The sequence below is a fragment of the Xiphophorus maculatus genome, chromosome 7, assembly GCF_002775205.1.
Source record: "Xiphophorus maculatus strain JP 163 A chromosome 7, X_maculatus-5.0-male, whole genome shotgun sequence".
In the NCBI taxonomy this organism is placed as follows: Eukaryota; Metazoa; Chordata; class Actinopteri; order Cyprinodontiformes; family Poeciliidae; genus Xiphophorus; species Xiphophorus maculatus.
This window is the reverse complement of record NC_036449.1, coordinates 6,351,267-6,373,713: the sequence shown is the minus strand read 5'-3', so window position 1 is coordinate 6,373,713 and position 22,447 is coordinate 6,351,267. Positions and strand designations below refer to the sequence as shown.

General features: G+C 41.1%; 1 protein-coding gene across 1 annotated transcript in view; it reads right to left on the bottom strand.

Annotated features, from left to right (window-relative positions):
- xpo4 (exportin 4) overlaps positions 1 to 22,447 on the bottom strand; it is a 56,751-nt gene continuing 34,304 nt past the window's right edge. The window contains exons 9-24 of the mRNA XM_005806236.3: positions 15,163 to 15,337; positions 13,946 to 14,122; positions 13,708 to 13,850; positions 12,364 to 12,509; positions 10,806 to 10,983; positions 7,229 to 7,388; positions 6,981 to 7,150; positions 5,854 to 6,028; positions 4,646 to 4,852; positions 3,862 to 3,948; positions 2,631 to 2,811; positions 2,423 to 2,544; positions 2,188 to 2,318; positions 1,888 to 2,005; positions 1,326 to 1,418; positions 1 to 385 (exon numbers count right to left, since the gene is read on the bottom strand). Of these exons, the coding sequence (XP_005806293.1) occupies positions 188 to 385; positions 1,326 to 1,418; positions 1,888 to 2,005; positions 2,188 to 2,318; positions 2,423 to 2,544; positions 2,631 to 2,811; positions 3,862 to 3,948; positions 4,646 to 4,852; positions 5,854 to 6,028; positions 6,981 to 7,150; positions 7,229 to 7,388; positions 10,806 to 10,983; positions 12,364 to 12,509; positions 13,708 to 13,850; positions 13,946 to 14,122; positions 15,163 to 15,337 (2,461 nt within the window). The 3' untranslated portion in view covers positions 1 to 187. The remainder of the gene's footprint in view (positions 386 to 1,325; positions 1,419 to 1,887; positions 2,006 to 2,187; positions 2,319 to 2,422; positions 2,545 to 2,630; positions 2,812 to 3,861; positions 3,949 to 4,645; positions 4,853 to 5,853; positions 6,029 to 6,980; positions 7,151 to 7,228; positions 7,389 to 10,805; positions 10,984 to 12,363; positions 12,510 to 13,707; positions 13,851 to 13,945; positions 14,123 to 15,162; positions 15,338 to 22,447) is intronic.

Here is a 22,447-nt window from a genome sequence, read left to right as displayed (position 1 = left end):
AACTCTCTTGGCGCCGCAGGTGTCGTTATACAGAGGGGTAAAAACAAAGCAATTAAAAGGAAACATTCAGCTGAGTGCAGGATCCTGGGAGGCGGACGGATCCTGCTGTGCGTAGTGGGATGCAGAGGGGTAGGGGCGGGGCACAGTCTTCAGAATGATGGAGTATTCGGGGGTTGGTTCTCAGTGGTTACTTCACGCAGAGGAGGCCGCCCACGTTGGCCACGAACTCCTCCAGGCTCTTCAGGAAGGCCACCTTCTGCTTGCGGTCCATTGTGGGCGGCGTGCTGCTGGCCGTCAGCTTGTTGAAGGCGTCGGCCAGACGCTGGTAGATCACGGCGTCCCTCTGGGAGGACAGCAGGGTCTCCACCAGCTCCGAGTACTCCGCCTGAAACGAGGAGCAGCAGAGTGGAGGAACCAGGAAGGGGAAGTCAAGGTTTCTGCAGGTTTCATCTACTCACATTTAAGGCTGTTGAAGATATATATATTAATATAGCATTTTGTATATGTAAAATAGCACCAAGCGTTTTTCTTTTGTTTTTTTTGCCTCGTACAGGTTAGCATCAGAAGTGATGATGCTAACTAAGCAGCAAGAGTTTGTAAGCAGCTAGTTAGCGGTAGCCTCACCCGTCTCAGAACATAATCATGTCTGCGGCGACTCAAACTTTTGCCTGACAGAAAATTCCCAACAGAAAAAATAAATTAGGAAGCGTAGTCAGGTCACAACAAAATGTAAGACCTGTGATAAAACATATTTAAGGCCAACTTCAGTTTTTTAAAGATGAATTTAAGACATTTGGAAGCCCTAATTTTTAGATGCATGAATTTAAGATATCTTTGAAGGATTTGTGGACAACCTGGGAATATTTTTGGAACAAATATTTCACAGTTTAAACCAAACTTTTTCTAGTTAACAAAACAAGATAAAATAAAGTTTAGATTTAAATGCACAAAGTCAAAAGCAAAATAACAAGCTGCGCCCGATTATTCAGCTGCGTGAACCAGCTTCGCTGCGTTTATTTGACCCTAATAAAAATCTCTATGGAAGTTATAGCCAGATTTTATTGGCTTGCTTGCTCGGTATAACAAACGTCTGGATATTGTGAAAAAGACAAAGTTATGAAGCAAGCGAAGTCGATGTGTTAAAATGTAAATATTTAGTCAATATTAATCTAAATTGTAGCAGAAAACTGATGGCAATAAATGACATTCTGAATAAACACGGAGTACGAGGCGTCAAACAATCGGTCGCCTTTAAAACGCTCAAGGAGTAAAACGCCAGCAGCCTCGTTGCTGCTGCACGTTGATTTTCTGTGATGTTTTCTTACCTGATGCAGGCAGACGAGTGTGTAGAGGGCTTCCCCTGCCGCTACCGTCATCTCTGTGTTGTGTTTCTGCAGCACCAGCATGTCAAACACCAGCTGCAGGCAGAAAACGCAACAACATTTATCATTATAATGCTCATTAAATTCCCACAAACGGGACTCGCACCAAAGCAAAAAATGTCTGGATGAAACAAAATTCAGAAGGTAAAGTATTGTAAAAAAGAATTAAAAAAAAAAAAAAAATTAAGTCCCATTGTTTTAAACAGACCTCCAACATGTGCACAATAAATATGCAAACTTTTCATTTTGTAATGGGACTTCCTGCCACAGGCCGCTTCCACCAAAGCAGTTCAAACTCAGCACAGGTCTAAGTTTGACCCACCGGAGTTGCTGTAGTAGTTTTGAGGTTACGGTGTAGCATTTACCAAGAAAAATGTTATTTTAAGTTCAGTATTTACTTGTTATTGCACCAGCAACATTAACACTTCCCATAGTCAGCCTAGCAGACCCACGCTAGCCTTTAGTAGCGTTACCTCTGACACGGCAGCCATGTTGGGTCTCCTACCTTGAGGAAGTGACGCGTGGCGATGAAGAGGGGCGAGTCCTTCTCCTGGCTTTTGGCGCACTGCTCAGCCAGAGGAGACAGAGCCTCCAGACACAGCTGACTGACTTCTGAACTCATCCTACAGGGGGCGTTAAGGAGCTTCACCTGCTCTAAACACTTTCCTGGAAAAGAACTATTCCTAATGACATGGAAAAACAGGAGCAGGTTATATTTGTTTGTTTGTTTTTGTGCAAAGTCTATTCTAGATGTCATAAAAGACAAGAAGTTAAATCTGGGTGCAAAGACGGGTTTCGAGGATACGAGGTCATTCCCAGCTCCAGTGAAAACATGAGGCTCTTAAAAAGGTCTTCAGGCAGCTGGGGGATCTTTTCTGGAAAGATCTCACAGATGAAGGTGATGAGCTTGTAGTACTGGTTACACAGAGAAGGAAACTGCAGGGGGGCAAAAAAACAAGAAAAGAAAGATGAAACATTGTCAGAACGAGATCTCAGAAGCCACTGTGTCTCCATGTGGCGTCCATGTTGGCTCGTTTCACCTTCAGCAGGTCCTGAGACATGAGTGGAAGAACGATGTTGACGCCGTAGAGGACGACGTCGGCCGCGGAGACGGTCCGGCTCGACGCCGGCGTGCCCTGCTCCTGGTTTCGGAACACCTCATCTGGGAACACAGGCGTGGGGAGGTTTGAGGGGAAACGTCGGCGGGTCGGGCCTCTCCGCCGGCGTTCGGAGGAAAGGAGGACTCACCGTTGTCGCTGAAGTCGATGAACTCCTTGGAGAGCAGGTTGGTGAGCAGCTCCATGATGAGCAGCAGGTCCTGGTACTGGTCCTCCTCGGCCGTGGCGTCGCTGCGCTTCCTGCTCTGGTTGTTTTTGGAGTAGACCTGCAGCAGCGTCAGGCAGGCTTCGTACAGCTTCATGGACTTAGTCTGAGGAAACAGAAGGGATATTCTGTGGCTCTGGCTCCTTTTTCCTTTAGATTTCCTTCCTTACAGCTAATGCTGGACACAAAAGGCAGATAGGAAGGTATCTGCAGGTTTCAGCAAGTCGAACGTAAGACTTTTTAATGCCACCTGGAATGAAATTTAAGACCAAACAAAAGATAAACATAGAGGATAATTGGGGAATTGACAAATATTGTCCAGCCAACTGGTGATACTTTTACACTTACCCATGATAGTCGCAAAAAATCTAGCAATGGTATGTTAGCAGCTAGTTACTGACTGGCTCGAGTCACAGAACGCAGTGAAGGTATCCACAGAAAAAAAGAGTGAGAAAAAGAGACTACAAACAAGATTAAATAGTTATGTCATGACAAACTACACTTTTCAAAGGTGAATTTAGATCTTTAATCATGGCTTAAAAATTAAGCCATTGTTAATGACTTAAAATGACTTAATAAAGACGAGAACAAAAACTTATAAAACAGTTTCCACCCAAGAGTAGTTGTTGCTCTGAACACAACAAATTTATCCAAACCCCCGATCATCTTTTCCTTAAGATCCTGGTTGTTTCTCCGATATTTTTTGAAGACTTCTTAAGGCTGGAGTCCGTAATCAGGACAGAACGATTCCACACTGAATTATCTACAAAAATGCTCAAGGTTTTATCCCTCGAAACGTCACTTTCCTCTGATGCTGACTTTACTCGACAGTACGGAGGTTTTACAGAAATGTTTTTTTTTTTTCCTAAGACAGTGGTAAGGACCTACATTGCTTTTAAAACACATTTTAAAAAGTTTGTGTCAGCTGCACATGTATTCACAACTATCAACAATTACTTCTCCGGAGTTTAATCTGAAAAATACGATTCCTCCGCTGCCATATGGCTCTGGAGAAACAAAACTAAGTAAAAACAACAACAACAAAAAAAACGTGGCTGACAAAAGATGCATGTTAAATACTCGTTTCAGTCTTTAGAGGAATAAAAGCTAATTGTGTCAGAGGAATCCGCAGAGACGTGATGATGTCAGGTCTCACCTCTCCCAGGTAGCAGATCTGCTTGTGAGCCACTTCCACGAAAACCTCAATGATGAGGTTGATCGTTTCCGGCGTGTTGCTGTAAACCTGCAACATACAGACAAAAAGCTAAACACATTTCTCCTGACTCCAGGAAAAACAGCTCCACCTAGTGAGAGGATTCTGTATTGCGATGCTTTTTGTTTTTGTAACATCAGGCGTTTTTGTTAAATTTATTCAGATTTTATAAGTCAGTGTGACAAATTGTTTGCTTGGTTGCATTTCACAGTAATGCCATTTATGCTTGTTCAATATTTACGACAGAATACTTCAACAAATAATTGATTTGCTCCCTTTTCTTCCTTTATCTGTCCAAGACTTTGTCAGAAAGGATATCGGACATTGAAAATACTGTGATAAATTACAGCTGGAAAAGGGGTATGGCCACATAAGTTATACTTCAGCATACTCCTTTTCAGACTCATAATCACCGATGTGATGTGTTTTGTTTTTTTATTGTTTTTGTTTTTTTAAAAAAAAGAAATATATTATGTACTTTGTGTCGTTTACACTGTCGGTGAAAGGTTTGTCTGAAATAAACTAAACTAAACTAAACTAAAACTAAACAAGTGTCAAAATGTAATCTTTGGATTCACTTTTAGGACAACCAATCAAATCGTCTGTGCCGTGAAGATTAATCGGGTGTTATTTTAAAAGTTTTGCGATCTGATCCACATCAGGTTCATCGGGATCCGTCACTGATCCGTCGTTCGACACAGAATCAACACGCCACGTCCTCGCTCACCTCCATGAGGCCGATGCAGCTGGACAGGAAGTCCATGAGGAAGGAGAAGAGCGAAGCCACGTTGTCTATCTGCGTCGCCTCGGCGATGCCGCACAGCGCCTCCAGTGTGGCGACTATTTCCTGTTTGACCGCCTCTTCCTGGCTGATCTGAGCGAAGTTCTCCTGGTTGATGAGGCTGAGGAAGCGCTGCTGCAGGGGATGAAGCACCTGGACGCGCAGACGGAAACTTACACCGTCAATTACGGCCTAGAACGCAGGATGGTTTGTCCAAATTAAAACATGTGCTTCACATTTAGTTTATTTGCTTTTCTTAGTGCATTTTAAAGAAAAAGGTTTACGAGAAGATCAATTTTACTGCCAAAAGGATGACCTCTCTCACACACACACACCCCCACACACACACACACACACACACCCACACACAACGCTGGCCCACAATTTGCAGAGTCAACAGATGAAACTCTTTGAGGAAGGATTTCATTAATGCTCAGGGTTGTGTTTATGATTTTTGACCATTTAAACACATTTAAGAGGTCACACACTGATGTGGGATGACATGTCCTGGATCCCAGTCTTTGGTGTTCAGTGAGGCTGTGAGGTCAAGACTGTGAAGTCTCGTTATGTCTGGATCTACAAGGGTGGTGTTAACGATTGACTTAGTAATCGAGTAATTTATCGATTGCTATCGATAAATTTATTCTACAGGATAAAAAAACCCATCGAGATTCAAGACATATTTTTCAAGGGAATCCTGGCCAAGAGTCGGCAACAAAGACAAAAAAATTCGACAGTTAAAAGAAAATATAAAAAGTTATAAAAATGATTAAATCGGCCTCAAGAAGCTTTAATTGAATTTTTCTAATTTTTACTTTAATTGAACATTAAAAAAACAGCATTAGTCTCAAGCCTGAAGTATGAATTTTTTTTTTTCAAGTGTGCAAAAACAGATGAGAAAAATATTTCGCACTAGTTTTAAAAATTAAAAAGCAAACTTACATCGAGGCATTTTACATCATCCTTCACTTTCAGTCTCACGTTTGAAGGATAGAAAACTTTCATAAAACAGAAATTTCTAATCCATTAATCTTCTTAAACATATGAAGCTAGACAAACACACTCTTTTACTGCAGTTTTCTTTTCAATTAGGAAGTCTAAATAAATTGAAATCTCACTCCATGACGTCCTCATGTGTGTGTGTGTTGGTTTACCTCAGCCCAGTACTGTTGCTTGGTGTCGGAGTCCATGTTGGCGAAGCCTCCCAGGACCAGCGCCTTCATCAGGGATCTCTGCACGGAGCTGGACAGCAGGTGGAGCGGCGGGCTGCGGCTGGCGAACTGCTTTGCCAGGCTCCACCAGCCCTCGCACTGCACCACAATGTTCGCCCTGTCCAATCAGAGGGGCAGAGTGCGTCGTCACGGTGAGCACCGTCCTTACGGGGGGGGGGGGGGGGGTTGACCCAACAGTTAGAGGACACAGACCAGGTCCGTTCAGCTGCACTGTTACATAACCAACCCCCTTAAAGTGGTTAAAAATGTATTAATTTTCAGAGATGAAAAATTTAAGTAGGGATGAAACGATTAATCGTGATTAATTGACTTACTCGCGATTAATCAGATTAATCATGATTAATCGATTACTGAAATAATAGTTAACTAATTTAGTAACTGATTAATTGCTAACTAAAAAGTCAGAACAAAGCCAAACAAAACAGTAATTAAATCAAAACGGTACAAAAATATGTAGATTTTATGTTGAAGATAAATAAAAAAAACCTTCTTTGTCTCTAAATCTATCCAGAACTCCTCAAGTGGCAGTTTTAGCTTCAACTGGTTGAAATAATGTACAAAAAAATTTGTTTTAAATCTATTAAGCAACATTTGCTATCAAATCATGAACTGGCTGATTAAAAAATAGTCCCAGGATTAAAAGCTGTACTGACGTTAAGTGAAGCAGAAGGTGCGTATTTAATATTTATTTTGCAGTTTTTAGCCGCAGATGCACCTTTGGCTACAAATGATCAAGCTACTGGAATGCTGTGATGCTGCATTTTAAGGCAATACAATGTTTTATTTCCTTATTTAGAAAAAAGAAATGAACATATTTGCTTTTTTAAAAAGAAAATGTTTTCAATACTGTATAAAATAAACTATACTGGTCAAAAGAAAAACCTGCAGAATGCCATTTATTTTTTTATTAATTACTAGAATAATCATTAGCTGCAAACAGAACAAAATGAAAGGGCCCCATTCTTAAAACCGGACATTTGGGACGTAAATACTTTCAGTTGGACCGAACACAAAGGAGAGCGTCTGGAAACGGATGGTGGAGGCCTCACCTCTCCCTCTTCTCTACCAGCGTCACCAGCAGCTCCACCGTGTCGTTGGCCAGCTCCGCCTCTGAGCTCCACACCGACAGATTGTTAATCACCTTCTCCAGCAGGTATCCCACAATCCACTGGGCTCCCTCCGTGTCTGCGCCGAACGCTGTGCTCAGAGGTATGCTGATCTGAGGAGGAGCAGCAGGGAAACGTTGAGGGAAGGCGCGTGGGTGAGGTGGGGGTGGGGGGGGGGGGACGCGGCCCACCTGCTCGTAGAGCTTCTCGTCCACCAGCAGGTACGACTTGGCCCAGCGCCTCAGGAACCACATGATGTCCTTCCCCATCTGAGGACTGAGAAGCTCCGTCAAGCTCGCTCTGGTCGCCCTGGACTCGACCTCCGACGTCCTCAGCACGGCAGACAGCAGCCTGCGACAGAGGAGGACAGGAATGAAACCTTTCCACCACCGGAGGACTTCAGGGAAATTCTTGACTTATTTCCTGAGATTTCAGTTCCTCCAAATTATCAAGTTGTTTCTCTCTCTCTCTCTCTCTCTCCCTCTCTCTCTCTCTCTCTCTCTCAATAAAGTCAGTTTCTAGTACCGTCATATTAATACGTATGGGTTAATGACATGATGTGGCCATGTGATCATTCCTGACTCAACCAGGGCCGGATTTAGAAGCATAACGCCCCCTAGAGGGGAACCAGTTTTAGTGCCTTATCCCAGAAAAAAATGAAAATAAAAACAAAATCTATAACTCTTGCAAACTACAGAACATTTATAGAAAAGTTGTACATATTTGCAGGTACAAATTGAATGATGGCTGGCTTAAAACGCCTGGCAGACGTCTCTATGTTAGTCCCAAAATCAAGGCAATTTTCAAATATTTGAGTTTAGATTTCAATTAATAAAAAATTGTGTAATAAAAACACCACACATGAAATCAGCCCTTGACTTTAATATGAGGAGCAATGTGTGTAAAACATCGGCCCTGGGCTGCTGCCCCTGAAAGCCCCTCCTAAAGTCTGGCAATAGATCCAACACTAGGAGACAAAAACTCCACTTCATTATGACATACAGTTTACCATGGGTTTCTTTAGCTGAACTGTCTTATTTTATTCCAGGGACGATTATTAATTCCCTAAACACTGACGTTTAAAAAACAGAAAAATACAAAAATATAACATCTATGTAACTTGAAAGAAAGTTAGAATAGAAATATTGTTTTCTATTTAAATAAAAAGTCAGGATATGGATCTGGAAATGACGTCACATCTACATTAACAGAGTTTCAGAGGCAAAAACGACTTATTAGCATCAGCTGTTAGGAAAAACGAGGAGATAAGAGCATTTATTGATCCAAAACAAAACCCTGTTTCCCACTGATCAGACTCAGACTGACTCAAAACTAAAGCTGCTGCACAAAATCGAATGATAAATAAAAATGTTGGCAATGATTTCTATTTTGATGACTAATATTTTCTTAAGCGCAATTTTGTTTGGAGAGTTCATAATTCATTTTATTTACTTTTTATAATCATTTTTGATTGCCATGTTTAATTTTGAATATTCAAAATGTTTTATAGTTCCAGTATGGCATGTCCTTTACAAAATTAGAGAGCGAACTTGTAATAGGCCATTTTCAAAACAACAACATTATTGTTTATTGTATGAATTTCAAATAACAAATTCTACCGTCCTGTAGAATTTGTTATTGCGACACGCCGACTTGAAACAATTTCAGTTTAAAGTATTCATTATTTTATATAATCTGCAGGTAATGCAGTCGTCATAAACTGTTATGATGAAATGTTTTGTTTAGTTTACAGGATGTAAAATCACATATTAATGTAAATCGATGCCAAAAGAGTTTAAAAACCCGATGGTGGAAACGACACTTTCCAACCTCCTGTTAGCAAGCGAGCGGCATTCCAACCGGACAGTGAATGATCGGGCCTCGACAGACTGTCATCACGTTGTCCTTAGTGTGTGTGTGTGTGTGTGTGTTTGCTTCAGCGAGCCTCACACACATTACGCAGAAGGACAGAAAGCTTAAAGCGGCTTACGGCTGCGTCTTCCCCACCCGGGGGCGGCCTGCCGTTTCACATCGTTTGCAGAAAACAAAACCGTGCTGACATTTACGAGGCCGAGGCCGGCCGTCCACCATCAGGAAACCCGACGCGTTTGGCCGGCGGTCACTACGATCCGCTGTCATGGCTGTCATTCCTCCCCCTTGACACACACACACACTTCTCCTCTACTTAATGAGCAATCCAACAAGACACAGCAGCACAATGACCTTCAAAAGACAATAACACCGGCTGCTTGGAGTGTTGGAGTGATTACCGGAGCGGCTGCCAGGATCCCTGAGCAGGACAAGGTCTCCAACACCGCGGGCTAATTGTTACTGAAATAATAAAACCTGCCTCATCACACAGACTACAGTCCAACTTTCTGTTGGGATTCATGTCAGCTTAAGAACTGGACCTCGTTCAGGTTTCGCCACCTTGTCTTTAGATGGCCGTTATTGATTTTTACAATTTCTCCTAAGACTGAAAAATACAGAATATTAAAGGGAAAGCTAATTGTACCACTCAATGCATAAATGTCAAATTTTGCAGTTAAAAAACAGATGAGTTGGGGAAAAAATTTAAGTAATTTATAGTTAGTGGCTTTTAAAGAAATGCTGTAAAACTGATGGGACAAACTGGAATCTGACTAAAAGTACAAACTTACATGCACCGATTTAAGTTTTTTGGCCGATCACCGATATTTAAAAAACCCTTACCTGCTGTTTCTGATTTTGGCCGATACCAATTTCTTTGTCTAAAAAGTCGCTAAATATCAGGGATGAAGTGATTAATAAAATTAATTGCGGTTTTTGAAATAATCGTACTCTAATTCAGTAACCGAATAATCGCTAACTGGAGTATTCAGACTCATAAAAACGGCCACTTGATGAAAGAACAGCAAAGTTAGAGCAGTAAACAAGTCAAAGCAGTACAAAAAAATATAAGTTTTGCATTTAGGATGAAAAACCCTCTCGGTGAATTTCATCTACCCAGAAATCAGTGTGGCAGTTTCAGCTTCACCTTGTTCAAATTCTGCTAAAAAAAAAGAAAAAAAAAAGAAGAAGCTATTAAGCAACATTATGCTATCAAATTATTAGCTGCTTAATATAAAAAAATAATCACCAGTTCAGTCCTACACTGTACTGATGTTCATTTGAGCAGAAAGCTGGAGCTTTCCATGTTTTTTTTTTTTGCTTCCTTTGTTACAAATGAAGTGTTTCATTGAAGAAATGCTACTCTATTGCATGTTAGGCAGTAAAAAGTGTATTTTCTCATTTAAAAAAGGAATGGAATTACATCTGTGCATGTTGTAATGCCTTTCTTTCTAATATCGAATAAAAAAGGCTCAAGTGGTTAGATAAACATACATTTGGAGAATGTGCCCATTTCTTTTTTGACTAATCATTAGAATAATCCATTACAAAATAAAAATGTTGGCGTCAGCCCTGCTAAAACAGAGCGACAAAGTAGCTAAGTTGGTGACAGTGGGGATAACTACGATGAGCCGTGATTGAGACGCTGATTTTCAAACTTTTCTTTTTTTTTTTTACAGATTAATTTTATGTTAATTAATCGGCCAAGTTAAGGAAATCGAGTCCAGTTTATGGGCGCACCCCTTGCTAAAAGCATTAGGTGTGTGGACTCCTGTTTTACACCAAGCAGCCGACGCCTGATCCCAAAAAAAAAACACCGAGCGTGTTCATCCATCAGAACCCGACAGGCGCTGCGACGCTCTGTGGACTCTGGACCCGCCTGACCCAGGAACCCGCTACCTGATGACGGAGTCTGTGCGGTTGCAGCCCGGTATGGAGGAGGCCTTCTCCCCCGGGGAGCCGAGGATCTGCAGCGTCGTGTTGATGTCGACTTCTGTGGAGTGTTTGATGGAGAACTCCATCACCTCAGAGGGGATCATCGGGGTTTCGCCCTGAGGATCGTCTGCCAGCAGATAACCTGGAGAGCGAGGGAGAATACAACTTTTACTTTATTTTGTCTTTTTTTTTTTACAGCTATTGACAACTCAAATTGATTAGTTATTCATGGTTCGCTCACTTTTCCCACAGTAAAATTCAAACACTTTTCAAGTATTTTCAAACTTTTCCAACACTACACTCTGGAGGCAAAAATAATACAAATAAACTAAAAAGAAAAAAAACGTTGTACTCCACGATTATATGTTATTTATTACTGCTTTTATTAATGTTTACTATTATTAATGTCTTGTGATAGTGTTCTACATTCTACATAAAATAAACTAAAATATAATGAAATTTGCTTTGAACCGTTTCACTCTCACACACTCTATACCTGGCTGCACCGAGAACAAAACACTAGTTTAACAAAAATCAAAAACAAACAAATTAAAAACACTATTTCAAAGTCTTAATGCATAAAATATAAGACAGTGTTTATTTCAGTAACACAGATTAACGAGTTGATGAGAAATTAGGAGTAATAATATTCATTACAAATTGTATTAATGTAAATTAACTTCTTCCTCAAATTAAATGCTTAAACACAACAGATGAGGAAAGTCACAAAAAATCGCTAAAGAAAAATGTTCTCACTAACTTTTCTCACATTCAGCAAATAGAAATGACTCTGTTAATCCTAAATAACCTAAAACAAGAAAAAACCATATCTGTCTTTTTATTAGGGGCATAAAAATGTCTGGTTTCAACTATAAAAAATGCTTTCCAAATCCAGACTTTTAATCAGGCGTTAGATTGCACGTTATTACATTTGAAAATCAAGCACTTTCAAGGACTCTGTGCAGAAATCAAGAACTTTCCAATCCTTCAAGCATCTGTACGATTATGAGTTCGTATTACAGCGTGTCTAAAATCCTGGGTTATTACTTGTGTTTAGATATGCAGAGTTCTGCTGTACTCTATAAAAACATTGTAAAAACAATTAAAACGGATCTCCTCTTTAAAGAGGGCACACCCAGTCTAGAGTGTAAGTCAACGGGCCGTAAACCTCAATAAAGCTTTGAACTGCTCTGCAGACGCAGACTGCATGTCACGAACCCACAGCGCAGGGAGGTTTCTCTGTTATAAATATAACCAGTAAAGTTTAATAAACTGCACTGGAAAAGTCATTTCTGACTTTAATAAAACATTTCTATTGTAGACGTGCGGAACGTGACTCCTTGTTAAAGTCTAAAGAGTTTGGATCTGATTTTATGTGGGGCTTTTTGTGGACTGGGTTTTTGGATTTCTCTGCAGAGAAGCTACTTCTGATCCGAGAAGTTGCTGCAGACCGGAGCAGAAACCGGCGCTGAATTAAATCCGTCTTTCTTTTCTTTTTTTTTTTTAAGAAACAGCTGCTGACCTGAGACCAGTATGAGCCAGTGGATGTCCTCATACAGGTCGTCCAGGACTTTGCGGTCCACTGACCCCAGGTCGGTCGAGGCCATGAGGTGCTGCTGGGTCCTCTGGAGCTGGCCGTGCAACCGGTTCACCCGGTCCTCCAGCAGGCTGCGGAGCGGGGAAGAAAGAAATGGCACATGTATTTTTTTTTTTTGCAAAAGCAAATATGTATGAAAGTGCAAATGTATTCATAATCTTTTATTTTTGTATTTTGTGACGTCAAAGCCATAAAATTCAACGTATTTTAGTTCAATTCTTTGTGATACATCAACGCACAGTCCAATACATTTGGATATTGGAAGCAAAATGAAGCTTTTTTTCTTTTTTATCCACAACCCTGTTTTTTTATTATCATTATATTTGTACACATCAAATCTGAAAAATGTGTTGCACACATATTCATGGAGTTGCTGTAGATCTAAATATGTGTAGAACATTTCAGTCACAAAAATACTTCTGGTTATGTCTTTACCACATATTCACAACTAACACATTTATCTATATTTTACCCTTTTATCACTGCCAAACAACTGAAGCTCATCAAATTATAAGGGGAGCAAAGTACACTTCATGTTCTCAATTGGATTTAGGTCTGGACTTGGACTAGGCCGTTGTAACAAATAAAAATGCTTTCACCTAAACCAAGGAGGGTCAAAGTGGGGCGACCCGAGCTGATTTTGTGCGTCCAACAATTCAAGAATAAATAAGGACAAAACTACAAATTTTAATTTAAATCTACTTACAAGAATGTTAGACGCAACATAAAGTGATTATCTCTGCAAATCCTTTTGGTTTCCTTCTATTTTCAAGGTGACTGTTTTCCCACATCGTCGCTTTCCTAAAATAGTCTTTTTTCTTGCCGAGAGATTTTGACAAATAAATAAATAAGTAAAAGTCACGCTCTTTTTATTGCCTAAAAATGACTTAGGCAAAACAACAACAAACAAAAAAACATAACTTTTGTCAGAGAATATAATTTTAATTTAGACATCAGTATAATTTATAATGTCTTATTCCAGTGGCAGATTATTTCACTTAAAACTAGAACTTTTTAAAATCACTATTAAGGAATTATTGACTTAAAACAAGCTCCTACATTTAGCTGAAAAGTTACTAAGTTAGTTTTGTCTTATTGCAAATGTACTAAGACATCTGCACTAAAAACTAGACAAAAGAAATAACTTGGTAAGATTTTTTTTTTGCATTGTTAGAGGTTGTCATTCTAACACGACAAGATGTGAAATGGTTCCAGGGAAACCTTCACAGGGTCCTGCATGACCGGTCAGATAATTATTCGGCTTGTTACCTTGTGAGCAGGGGGATGCAGTGGTCCGCCGCCACACGTCCCAGCATGCCGATGCTGGACAGCTGGTCCGAGAACAGCTCTCTGTCGTCCTCCTGCAGCTCGTTGATCTCCTCCGCCTCGTGGGACGATATGCCGTTTACAGACTGTTCCAGCAAAAATAATTAAAAAAAAGATTAAAAAAGAAAGAGGAAGGAATCGGATCAACGGGATCGCTCTCGGGGACGCCACGTCGTCTCACCAGGTTCCGCGTGCCGTCGGGAGCGGCCAGGTGACACTGAATGTAGGAGTTGAAGACCTGGATGGCGGGCTGGACGAAGCAGCCGCGGGGAAAGTGTTCCTCGTCCTGGACGAGCGTGAGCCACGACTCCAGCAGCTTGTCGTACGCCTCCATGTAAACCATGTCGTCTTTATCCAGCTGGGAGGAGGAACAAGCAGACAAACAGGCATGGTGTCAAATTCACAGCAAACATTTGACACCAATGGGTCCAAAATGATCAGGTTGAGTGTTTTTGTTTATTTTAAATCATCAGTATTGCGTATCAAGGGTACATTGTACATTCTTCCCACAGTAAAATTCAAGCACTTTCCAAGCCTTTGTCAAGGTAAGTTTCCAAACTTTTCCAGCTCCACACTTTGGAGGAAATATTCAAACAAACGTAAAGAAAAAAAAAAAAGTTTTCATTCACCATCATATGATACCATTTATTACTTACCGACTTCATTGTGTAATTAATTACTCAACTATTATTGTTAACAGTGTCTTGTGATAGTAACTACATTCTACAGCAGAGATGAAAGTAAATTAAAATAGAACAAAAATTGTTTGTTTTGAAACGTCTCTCATACGCCCTTTACATCTGACCAGTACTAAAACTAAACACTAACAAAAGTTAATCTCCCAGTTTCAATAACTTGAATATATAAAATAGAAGACAACATTTATTTCAGCTACACATACCAATGCTATTCCAATAAGCTAAATGAGCAAAATATTCATTATATCAAAACGATTTAAATAAATTTTGTCCTTGCTCAAATTAAACGCTCAAAAACAAACAGTTGAAACCAGATATTTACCTAAAAGAAACGTTTTTCTCTCACTGCATAAAGTAAAATCAGACCAAACTTCTCTTGTTTTAGGTTTGTTATAATTACCAACATTATTTTAATTTGTTAAATGCCAGAAAATATAGCAAGAAAATTGTTAAAAGAGATTTTATTTTGAAACTTTTGTGTCTTTGTATTGAGTGAAGAAAAATATCTGGCTTCGACTGTAAATTCAAGCACTTTCAAGGCCCTTAAACAGAAATCAGGCACATTCCAAACCTAGAAAAAACCTGATTGAAATGCGATTATTTCTCAAAGACTTCAACACCTACGTGCATTTAAACGTATAACACAATGTGACGAAAGGTCTGCCTCGGGAGAAGGCGGGCTGAATGCGGCGCGACTCACCACCTCCTCCAGGGCGGCGCTGCGTCCAAACGAGCAGGTGAGGAGTGTGAGGCAGTTGATGAAGGAGGTGAAGAGCTCGCTGGGCAGTGCCGTTAAAACGCTCCGGGGGAACATGGTGATCAGGTTGGAGATGATGTTGGAGATGCCCACCGCCTCCGAATCCTCGATCTCGATCCTGAGGACAAGGAAACCGTCACCGTCTCAGACTCAGACGTAAACATTGGGAACGATCCGCAAGGGGAGTTTCGTTCACCAATAAATGCCCGTCTTGTGTTTTAGAGAAAGGAAAATGAGAATGTGAGGAAAACAAGCCGTCTTTATTTGGTTTAAGGTTTCAAAAAAAAAGTCTGCTTTGGTCAGAGGAAAAACAGACTTCAGAGTCGTTTTCCAGTTCGCCCACTGGGGACAAAAGAAGAAGAAGAAGAAATAAAAATCCATCTTTAAACTGAAACTGGCAGGCGGCCTGACCCCAGAAAACGTTCCCACAGCTGCATCCCACAATCTTATCTGTGCTTCAGTAAAAATAAAAAGTCAAACGTGGAACATTGACTCTACAGTTAACAGTGGTGCAGTTGGCAGCACTGTTGCCTTGCAGCAAGAAGCTCCTGGGTTCAATTCCCAGAGTTTGCATGTTTTCCCTGGGCATGGGTGAGTTCTCACAGGTGGATATCATGTTACAATGTTATTCCCTCATCAGAAACATACCTGGAGCGTAGCTTTGATTTTTTCATATTTCAGAAATCCTTTAATCTCCATGGCAACCATTCAGCTGTTCTTAAAAGCCTGGTTGGACGTAGCTCCGCCTTCAAGGACAAAGCTCCTCCTCTGAGCTGCAGTTTTCAAGGTTCCACCTCACATGACGCCCCTCCGTCCACTCCCCCACTCAGCTCCTTCAGACTAGCCAGCAGCAATTAGCAAACACCTGGCGGATCTGAGCATCAGCTGAGCTCATTAAAAGACCGACTTCTCAACGCTGGTAAAACGTTGTTAAAGGGTTAATAGAGGAGTGAGGCTGTGAGGACTTCCTGAAGGCCGAGTTTCAGGAGGAGGAGGAGTTTTTAAAGAGACAGAGACCCAATTTCAAGGCGTCACTTTAGGAAGTAAAATTTCTTTTGATATTTGTTTCATAACATTTATTTCATAACAACTGAAGGTAACAGTTGTTTGTACTGTGAAATGTCACACTGTGCCTGGAAAATACACAATACTGGCCCTTTAAAAGTTTTGCATTTGATTAGCAGCATCTGACTGTTACTTTCTCTATAATTAAGTGTAGGGAGGCAGGATGCGTGTAGTTTTCACTCATAATGCTTTCATTTGGGGGTTTACTTTAGTGCAGAAATAACCAATAAAGGTAGAATCTGTAGTGTTTTTTTCAACATCTGATTTGATTTAAGTTATTCATTAAAACAGGTTTTTTTTTTTTTAAATGTTGTGATATACAAAAGAAGGAGTGCTTTGTTTATTATACATTTCTTTTTTAGACCGTGACTAACTGATCCAAGAGATTTTGATGAAAAACCTGAAGATGAAGCGTCTGTTTCTGCCGCCGCTCCTCTTCCCGCTCTACCCAAGTGAAAGAGCTACATTGTGTGAGGAGCCCTGCTAAACCCTATCAGATGGAGCTAAATTGCGTGCAGGACTGTTCAATCGCTGCGGATCGGCCGTCCCTCTCTGCATGGCTTTCCGATGAGGCAAGTGGAAAAAAGCTCCAAGAATAGGTGATTAAAGACATAGCAGTGGAGCGGGGAAGAGAGGGAGAGAGAGAAAGAGAGAGGAAGAGGAGAAAAAGACCCTTTTCTCAGCCGGTGTGTGAGGACGTTATTCATATCTAGCCAAGTAATCGTAGCGTCTTATTTTCAATGAAAAGACAACGTCAACATCTCTCACAGACTTTATGGAAACAAATGCGTCTAATTATCCCTTTAATTTTTTTTGTCACTTTTACAAATCTTAATAGCTAAGAAATAAAACAGCTTTTTTATTAAAAAGAACTAAAACAAGCAGCCAATAACTATGCAAAAAACATAAATAAATTAAAGCTGCAAGCAGCCTCGGGCGGCCCTCGCAGCAAGCGCCGCTCCGGCCTATTGGCCACCGCGGGGGTTCCGGCCACCGCAGAAGCTCTCGCGCGTTTTCCAGAGCCGCAGCCCGCTCCCCACCGCGGAAGCTCCGCCGCAGTTTCCAGCACCGTCGCCCGCCAGCCGCCGCAAAAGCTGTCGCGCATTTTCCCCGCCCGTCCACCGGGCGACAGGCGTTAATGCGTTCGGCGGCGCTCCCCGACGGCTGTCGAAAAATCTGGTGCAGATCGGTCGATGCGTCGAGGAGATACGGCCGATGTATTAACTTAGGGGGCGCAGTGGAGTCAAATTACATCTCAAACCCGTTGGGCTCTTTAGAGGTGAACAAAGGTCATACATATCCAGTTTGGCGCCAATCGGATGATCCATGCGTGAATTAGAGCCAAACGTATGCATATGGCGAGGGACTGATATTCGCCGTTTGGCCACGCCCACACGGTTCAGCCAGCAGCGAGCATTGACAGAGTTTATCATCCGAATCATCGTGATTAGGTCAAGAGAGCCATAAACAGAGCTTTCCAAGGAAAAAAATGGCACTTCCTGTTGTGAGGGGGCGGGGCTTAGATGACGTCATAATGTGATGACGTAGGATCGACGGGCATACCACCAGGATTACTCAGGCAAAGTTTGATGCAGCTCGGTCAAAATATGTGGAATGTAGAGGCAAACGTATACGAACGGCGTTGCCGCCATTGAAAACACTTGGCACTTTAAAGCAAGCGAGACCAACTTCCTATCTGTCATCCAACACAGAATCACCTTGATTAGGTCAAGAGAGCCATAAACAGAGCTTTCCAAGGAAAAAAACGGCACTTCCGGTTCCGAGGGGGCGGGGCTTAGATGACGTCATAATGTGATGACGTAGGATTGACGGGCAAGCCTCCAGGATCACTCAGGCCAAGTTTGATGCAGCTCGGTCAAAATATGTGGAATGTAGAGGCAAACGTATACGAACGGCGTTGCCGCCATTGAAAACTCTTGGCACTTTAAAGCAAGCGAGATCAACTTCCTATCTGTCATCCAACACAGAATCAACTTGATTAGGTCAAGAGAGCCATAAACAGAGCTTTCCAAGGAAAAAAACGGCACTTCCGGTTCCCAGGGGGCGGGGCTTAGATGACGTCATAATGTGATGACTTAGGATTGACGGGCAAGCCTCCAGGATCACTCAGGCCAAGTTTGATGCAGCTCGGTCGAAACATGTGGAATCTAGAAGCAAACGTATGGCATCGGCGTTACAGGTCACTCCGCCACGCCGCCACGCCCAGCTGCTATCTCAAAGCCGGTCGGGGTTGGAATCCTCAACACACCAACATGTCTTCTGTGTCTGGACACAGTTTCATGTTGATTAGGTCAAAGGGCTAAGAGAGCGACCGTTCACAGTAAAACATGACACTTCCTGTTCTCAGGGGGCGTGGCCTAAGTGATGCCATCATTTGACCATATGGTATTGTAGGACACCCGATGCCGATCAATCACTGAAAGTTTGGTCCCTCTATGTGCTTTTGTATAGGAAATATAAGAGTTTCGTGTTTCATGGCGAGTAGGTGAACTTTGACCCCTGCTAACCCCCCTTCAACATGCTCCAAAACTCACCAATTTGATAACTTTAAATCAAACATGCCTTATGATCAGACTGACCAAGTTTGAAGTCGATCAATCGAAATCCCTAGGAGGAGTTCGATCAAATACGAAGGCTGTAAACGTCAAAATCGAGGTAAAAAATGGACGTTCAATACAAAATGGCCGACTTCCTGTGATAGTTGGCTTATAACATTAAATGTAAGTTCTGAGTCATTTGGTGAGCTCTACAAGTGTACCAAATTTCATGTCTCTACGATGAAGTACGTTCATACCATTGTGTCAACAGAAAATTGCTAGTTGCCGCCGTTCAGCAATTTTTTTTGCGATTTTTGCGACAACCTTCAAATTCAAAATTTTTAAATTTTCTAGTCGCCACCGCCAAGTTTGGTGAGTTTTTGAATATGATAAAGCCCCCAAAAAGGCGCCTCTTTAGGGGGGCAGAATCGTAATAATAATAATAAGAAACAGTACAGAAACAATAGGCCTTCGCAGCGCTTTGCTGCTCGGGCCTAATAAATAAATAGAAGAACTGAGCTTGGAGTTAGGTGCTTTGAAACGCTGCTCACATTCAGGACCTGCAGACTGACGTTACCATCGGCTCAGAGATGAGCTTCTGTTGTGGCTGAAATTTAAATCTAAAGGCGATGAAGCGTTTAAATACTCTGACTTACCGTCATTTAGGGCCAAGTGACGGCATGCGATAAAGTGGGTGAAGGCTGCAATGACTTGCAAAAAAATAAATACTAAAGTGTGTAGCATTAATATCTTTATTAATACTTCAGATTCTTGCAAATGGACCCAGGACAGCAAATGATTGGACCAGATATTATGAAAAAATAAATAAAATAAATTTAGTAACAGATTTTATTTTATTTTTTTAATCCATCCACAATTTCTGTTTCAGCAATTATACAACTTAGTTGCTTAGCTGTAGTTAGTTTCACCAGAACATCTCAACATTTTGTGCTGCATTAAACAGCAAGATATACCAAAACATATTACTGCTACGTGGAGCATAATTGGACTGCGCTTTTATTTTTATAATTGGCTAAAATTAAAATTTAATGAGTCCAAGCAGTTATTTGCAATACTGGTGTTGCGATGGTAGAAAATAGGTGATTTTTCGTGAAGTCCTTTCTCCATTTTAATTTTGAACAGTTATATTTTGTTTATACTGTCTACTGACACTAACAGATACTATTAGTATTCAGATTTGGAACCAGTCCTGAAGCTTCTGAACAGGAGGAGTTAAGATCTGGATAAAAACATGTCAAACTTTTGAAAGGCAACAGCTGCGTTTCCATTACAAATTTGTGCAAAACGTTTTTGCTATTCTGCGAATGTCAAAAAATAAATGAATACATTTTCGCAATAACATGCCGCGCCGTCATCCTCCTGCCACTTCCTGTTGTCGTCGTTTTCACCAGTAGCGACACGTGATCACAAGACTCGTGTGACGCAAATAAAGTATTACCGTTGCAGTTTTGCGACATACGACTGAAAAACCACCTCATCGTAATGCAAACACTTAAAAAATGTGAGCTCCATCGAAACTGACACATTTCCATTCAGTCAATTCATTTTCCCAATTCCATCCAGCTCAATTTTATGGAAGCAGAGATGGACTGAGACCGACCGACTCTCGGCTTTATTGGTGACAGGCTGGACCAAAAATAATGCAAGCCTCCAATATGTACGCTCTAACATATTGTGCCAAACGCAACATTTATCATTAAGAATTTAAAATTGTTTTTTCTCCCTCCAATCAACAAGGTCCAGACTCTTTTTCTTTGTGTTCATGCAGCTCCACATGACTGCCTCTTTGGTTGATATACATATAACTCTCAGGTTTAGACAATCGACTTTGTTTCTACAGTTTCACATCACATGAGTCTCATGATCAACAGCCAGATTTTACCACTGATAAAAACCACGAAGAAGACGGCGATGACAGGAAGTAGTTGGAGGATGTCGGTGCGGCATGTTTTCTAAAGATTTATCACAGACGTATTCATGTGTGATTTTAATTGCGTTTCTTATTTGACGGAAACACCACAATTGCGAAATTGTGGGGTTTTTGTTTTCAACATTAGCGGAACATCGACAAAGTTTTGTACACATTTGTTTCGGAAACTCAGCTGCTGTTAGCATTTCACCTGATTTTGTGTTTCAAGTAAAAGCAGTCATCTTGCATATGTAATCGTTTTACATTTGAGTAAATACTATAAAACTCTGCTGTCTTTAATCACGTTTACTGTATAACATTTCGACAAAACACTTTACGCAATCCACAGCTCAGAAAACACACCAAAGTGTTTTCACCTCTTGAAAATAGTCGGAGCTCCATCATCAATTCAGAGCTCCAGGCAAATCTGAGAGACAAGCCCCCTCGGTTTTATTACAGGCTCTGGCAGGTTGGTGTTCAATTAGAGGACAACCGGTGGATATAAAAACACACAATTCGCCCGTGTTTAAAGGAAAGCAAGTGTGGCGTTTTAATCCTGTTTTATTTGAAAAAAAAAAAGAAGCATGAGGATAATAATTTGATCCACCACGGCATGAATGCGGTTTCAGACACATCTGGGAAGCATAAGCCACTGGCTACGCTACGTACTCAATTTGTTACCAAGCTGGAAGACAGGTTCCCATGATGCAATGAGGGGGCATTAAAACTGAGACTCAACAAGCAATTACTTCCTGTAAATAAAGCTGAAATGGTTCAACACGCAGCGTCCTACTGTTGACGTTGGCCTCCGACGCTTGTTGAGTCTCCGAATTTAAACACGAAATGTGGAAGAAAAAAAAATTAAATCCAGCACGTCTGCTCAAAGATAAGAACGGAGGGCTGTGAGCATCTTTAGCACACTGCGTTCAAACCTTCCGAAAACAAACCGAGACAAATTGAAAAGCAACACAAAGCAGTAGCTGCAACCTTTATCTCTCAGGCTCCGAGCTGCCTTCAAGACTGAAGTAATTATTGAATAATGGCGTTCTGCAGCTCCCTAGCACTTTAATGTGATTGTTGAAGGTTTAATGGTGGAAAACAATAAAAGGAAGGCTATTAAGCTAAAAGCATCAGGCATTAGAGAGAAAAGTTAATTCAGGGTTCAGCGGCTCAGGCTGGCTGCTGCAGCGGCGCCCGTCTTCACAGGGCGGCTGCTTTCACTTTCAGCTTTCAATTAGTCCCTGCAGGTCAGTACTTAAGCTACACCTGTCAGTGTTGTGGCTTTTGACGAGAAAAAAGTGGACGACTTGTCAAAATGTCAGAGGAAATCATGAAAGTAATAAAAGTGAAAAATGAAGAAGAAGAAAAAAAAAAAAAAAGCCAGGTGACGACTTGCTCCCGAGGATCAGCAGCAACTGCAACCCACACACACACACACACACACACACACACACACACACACACACACACACACACGCACACGCGTGGCTTAAACGTAAACTAAAACTGATCTAAATCTAAGTATGCATTCAACATTTCGTATAGATGACAAAATAAAAAATTTTCCCAAACTGTCATAAAGCGGCCCAAATTTAATCCCATTTCAGCAACATTTTAGAAAAACTAAGGCAAGAGATTGACCAAAAAATAATATTAATACATGATTTAATAAAAA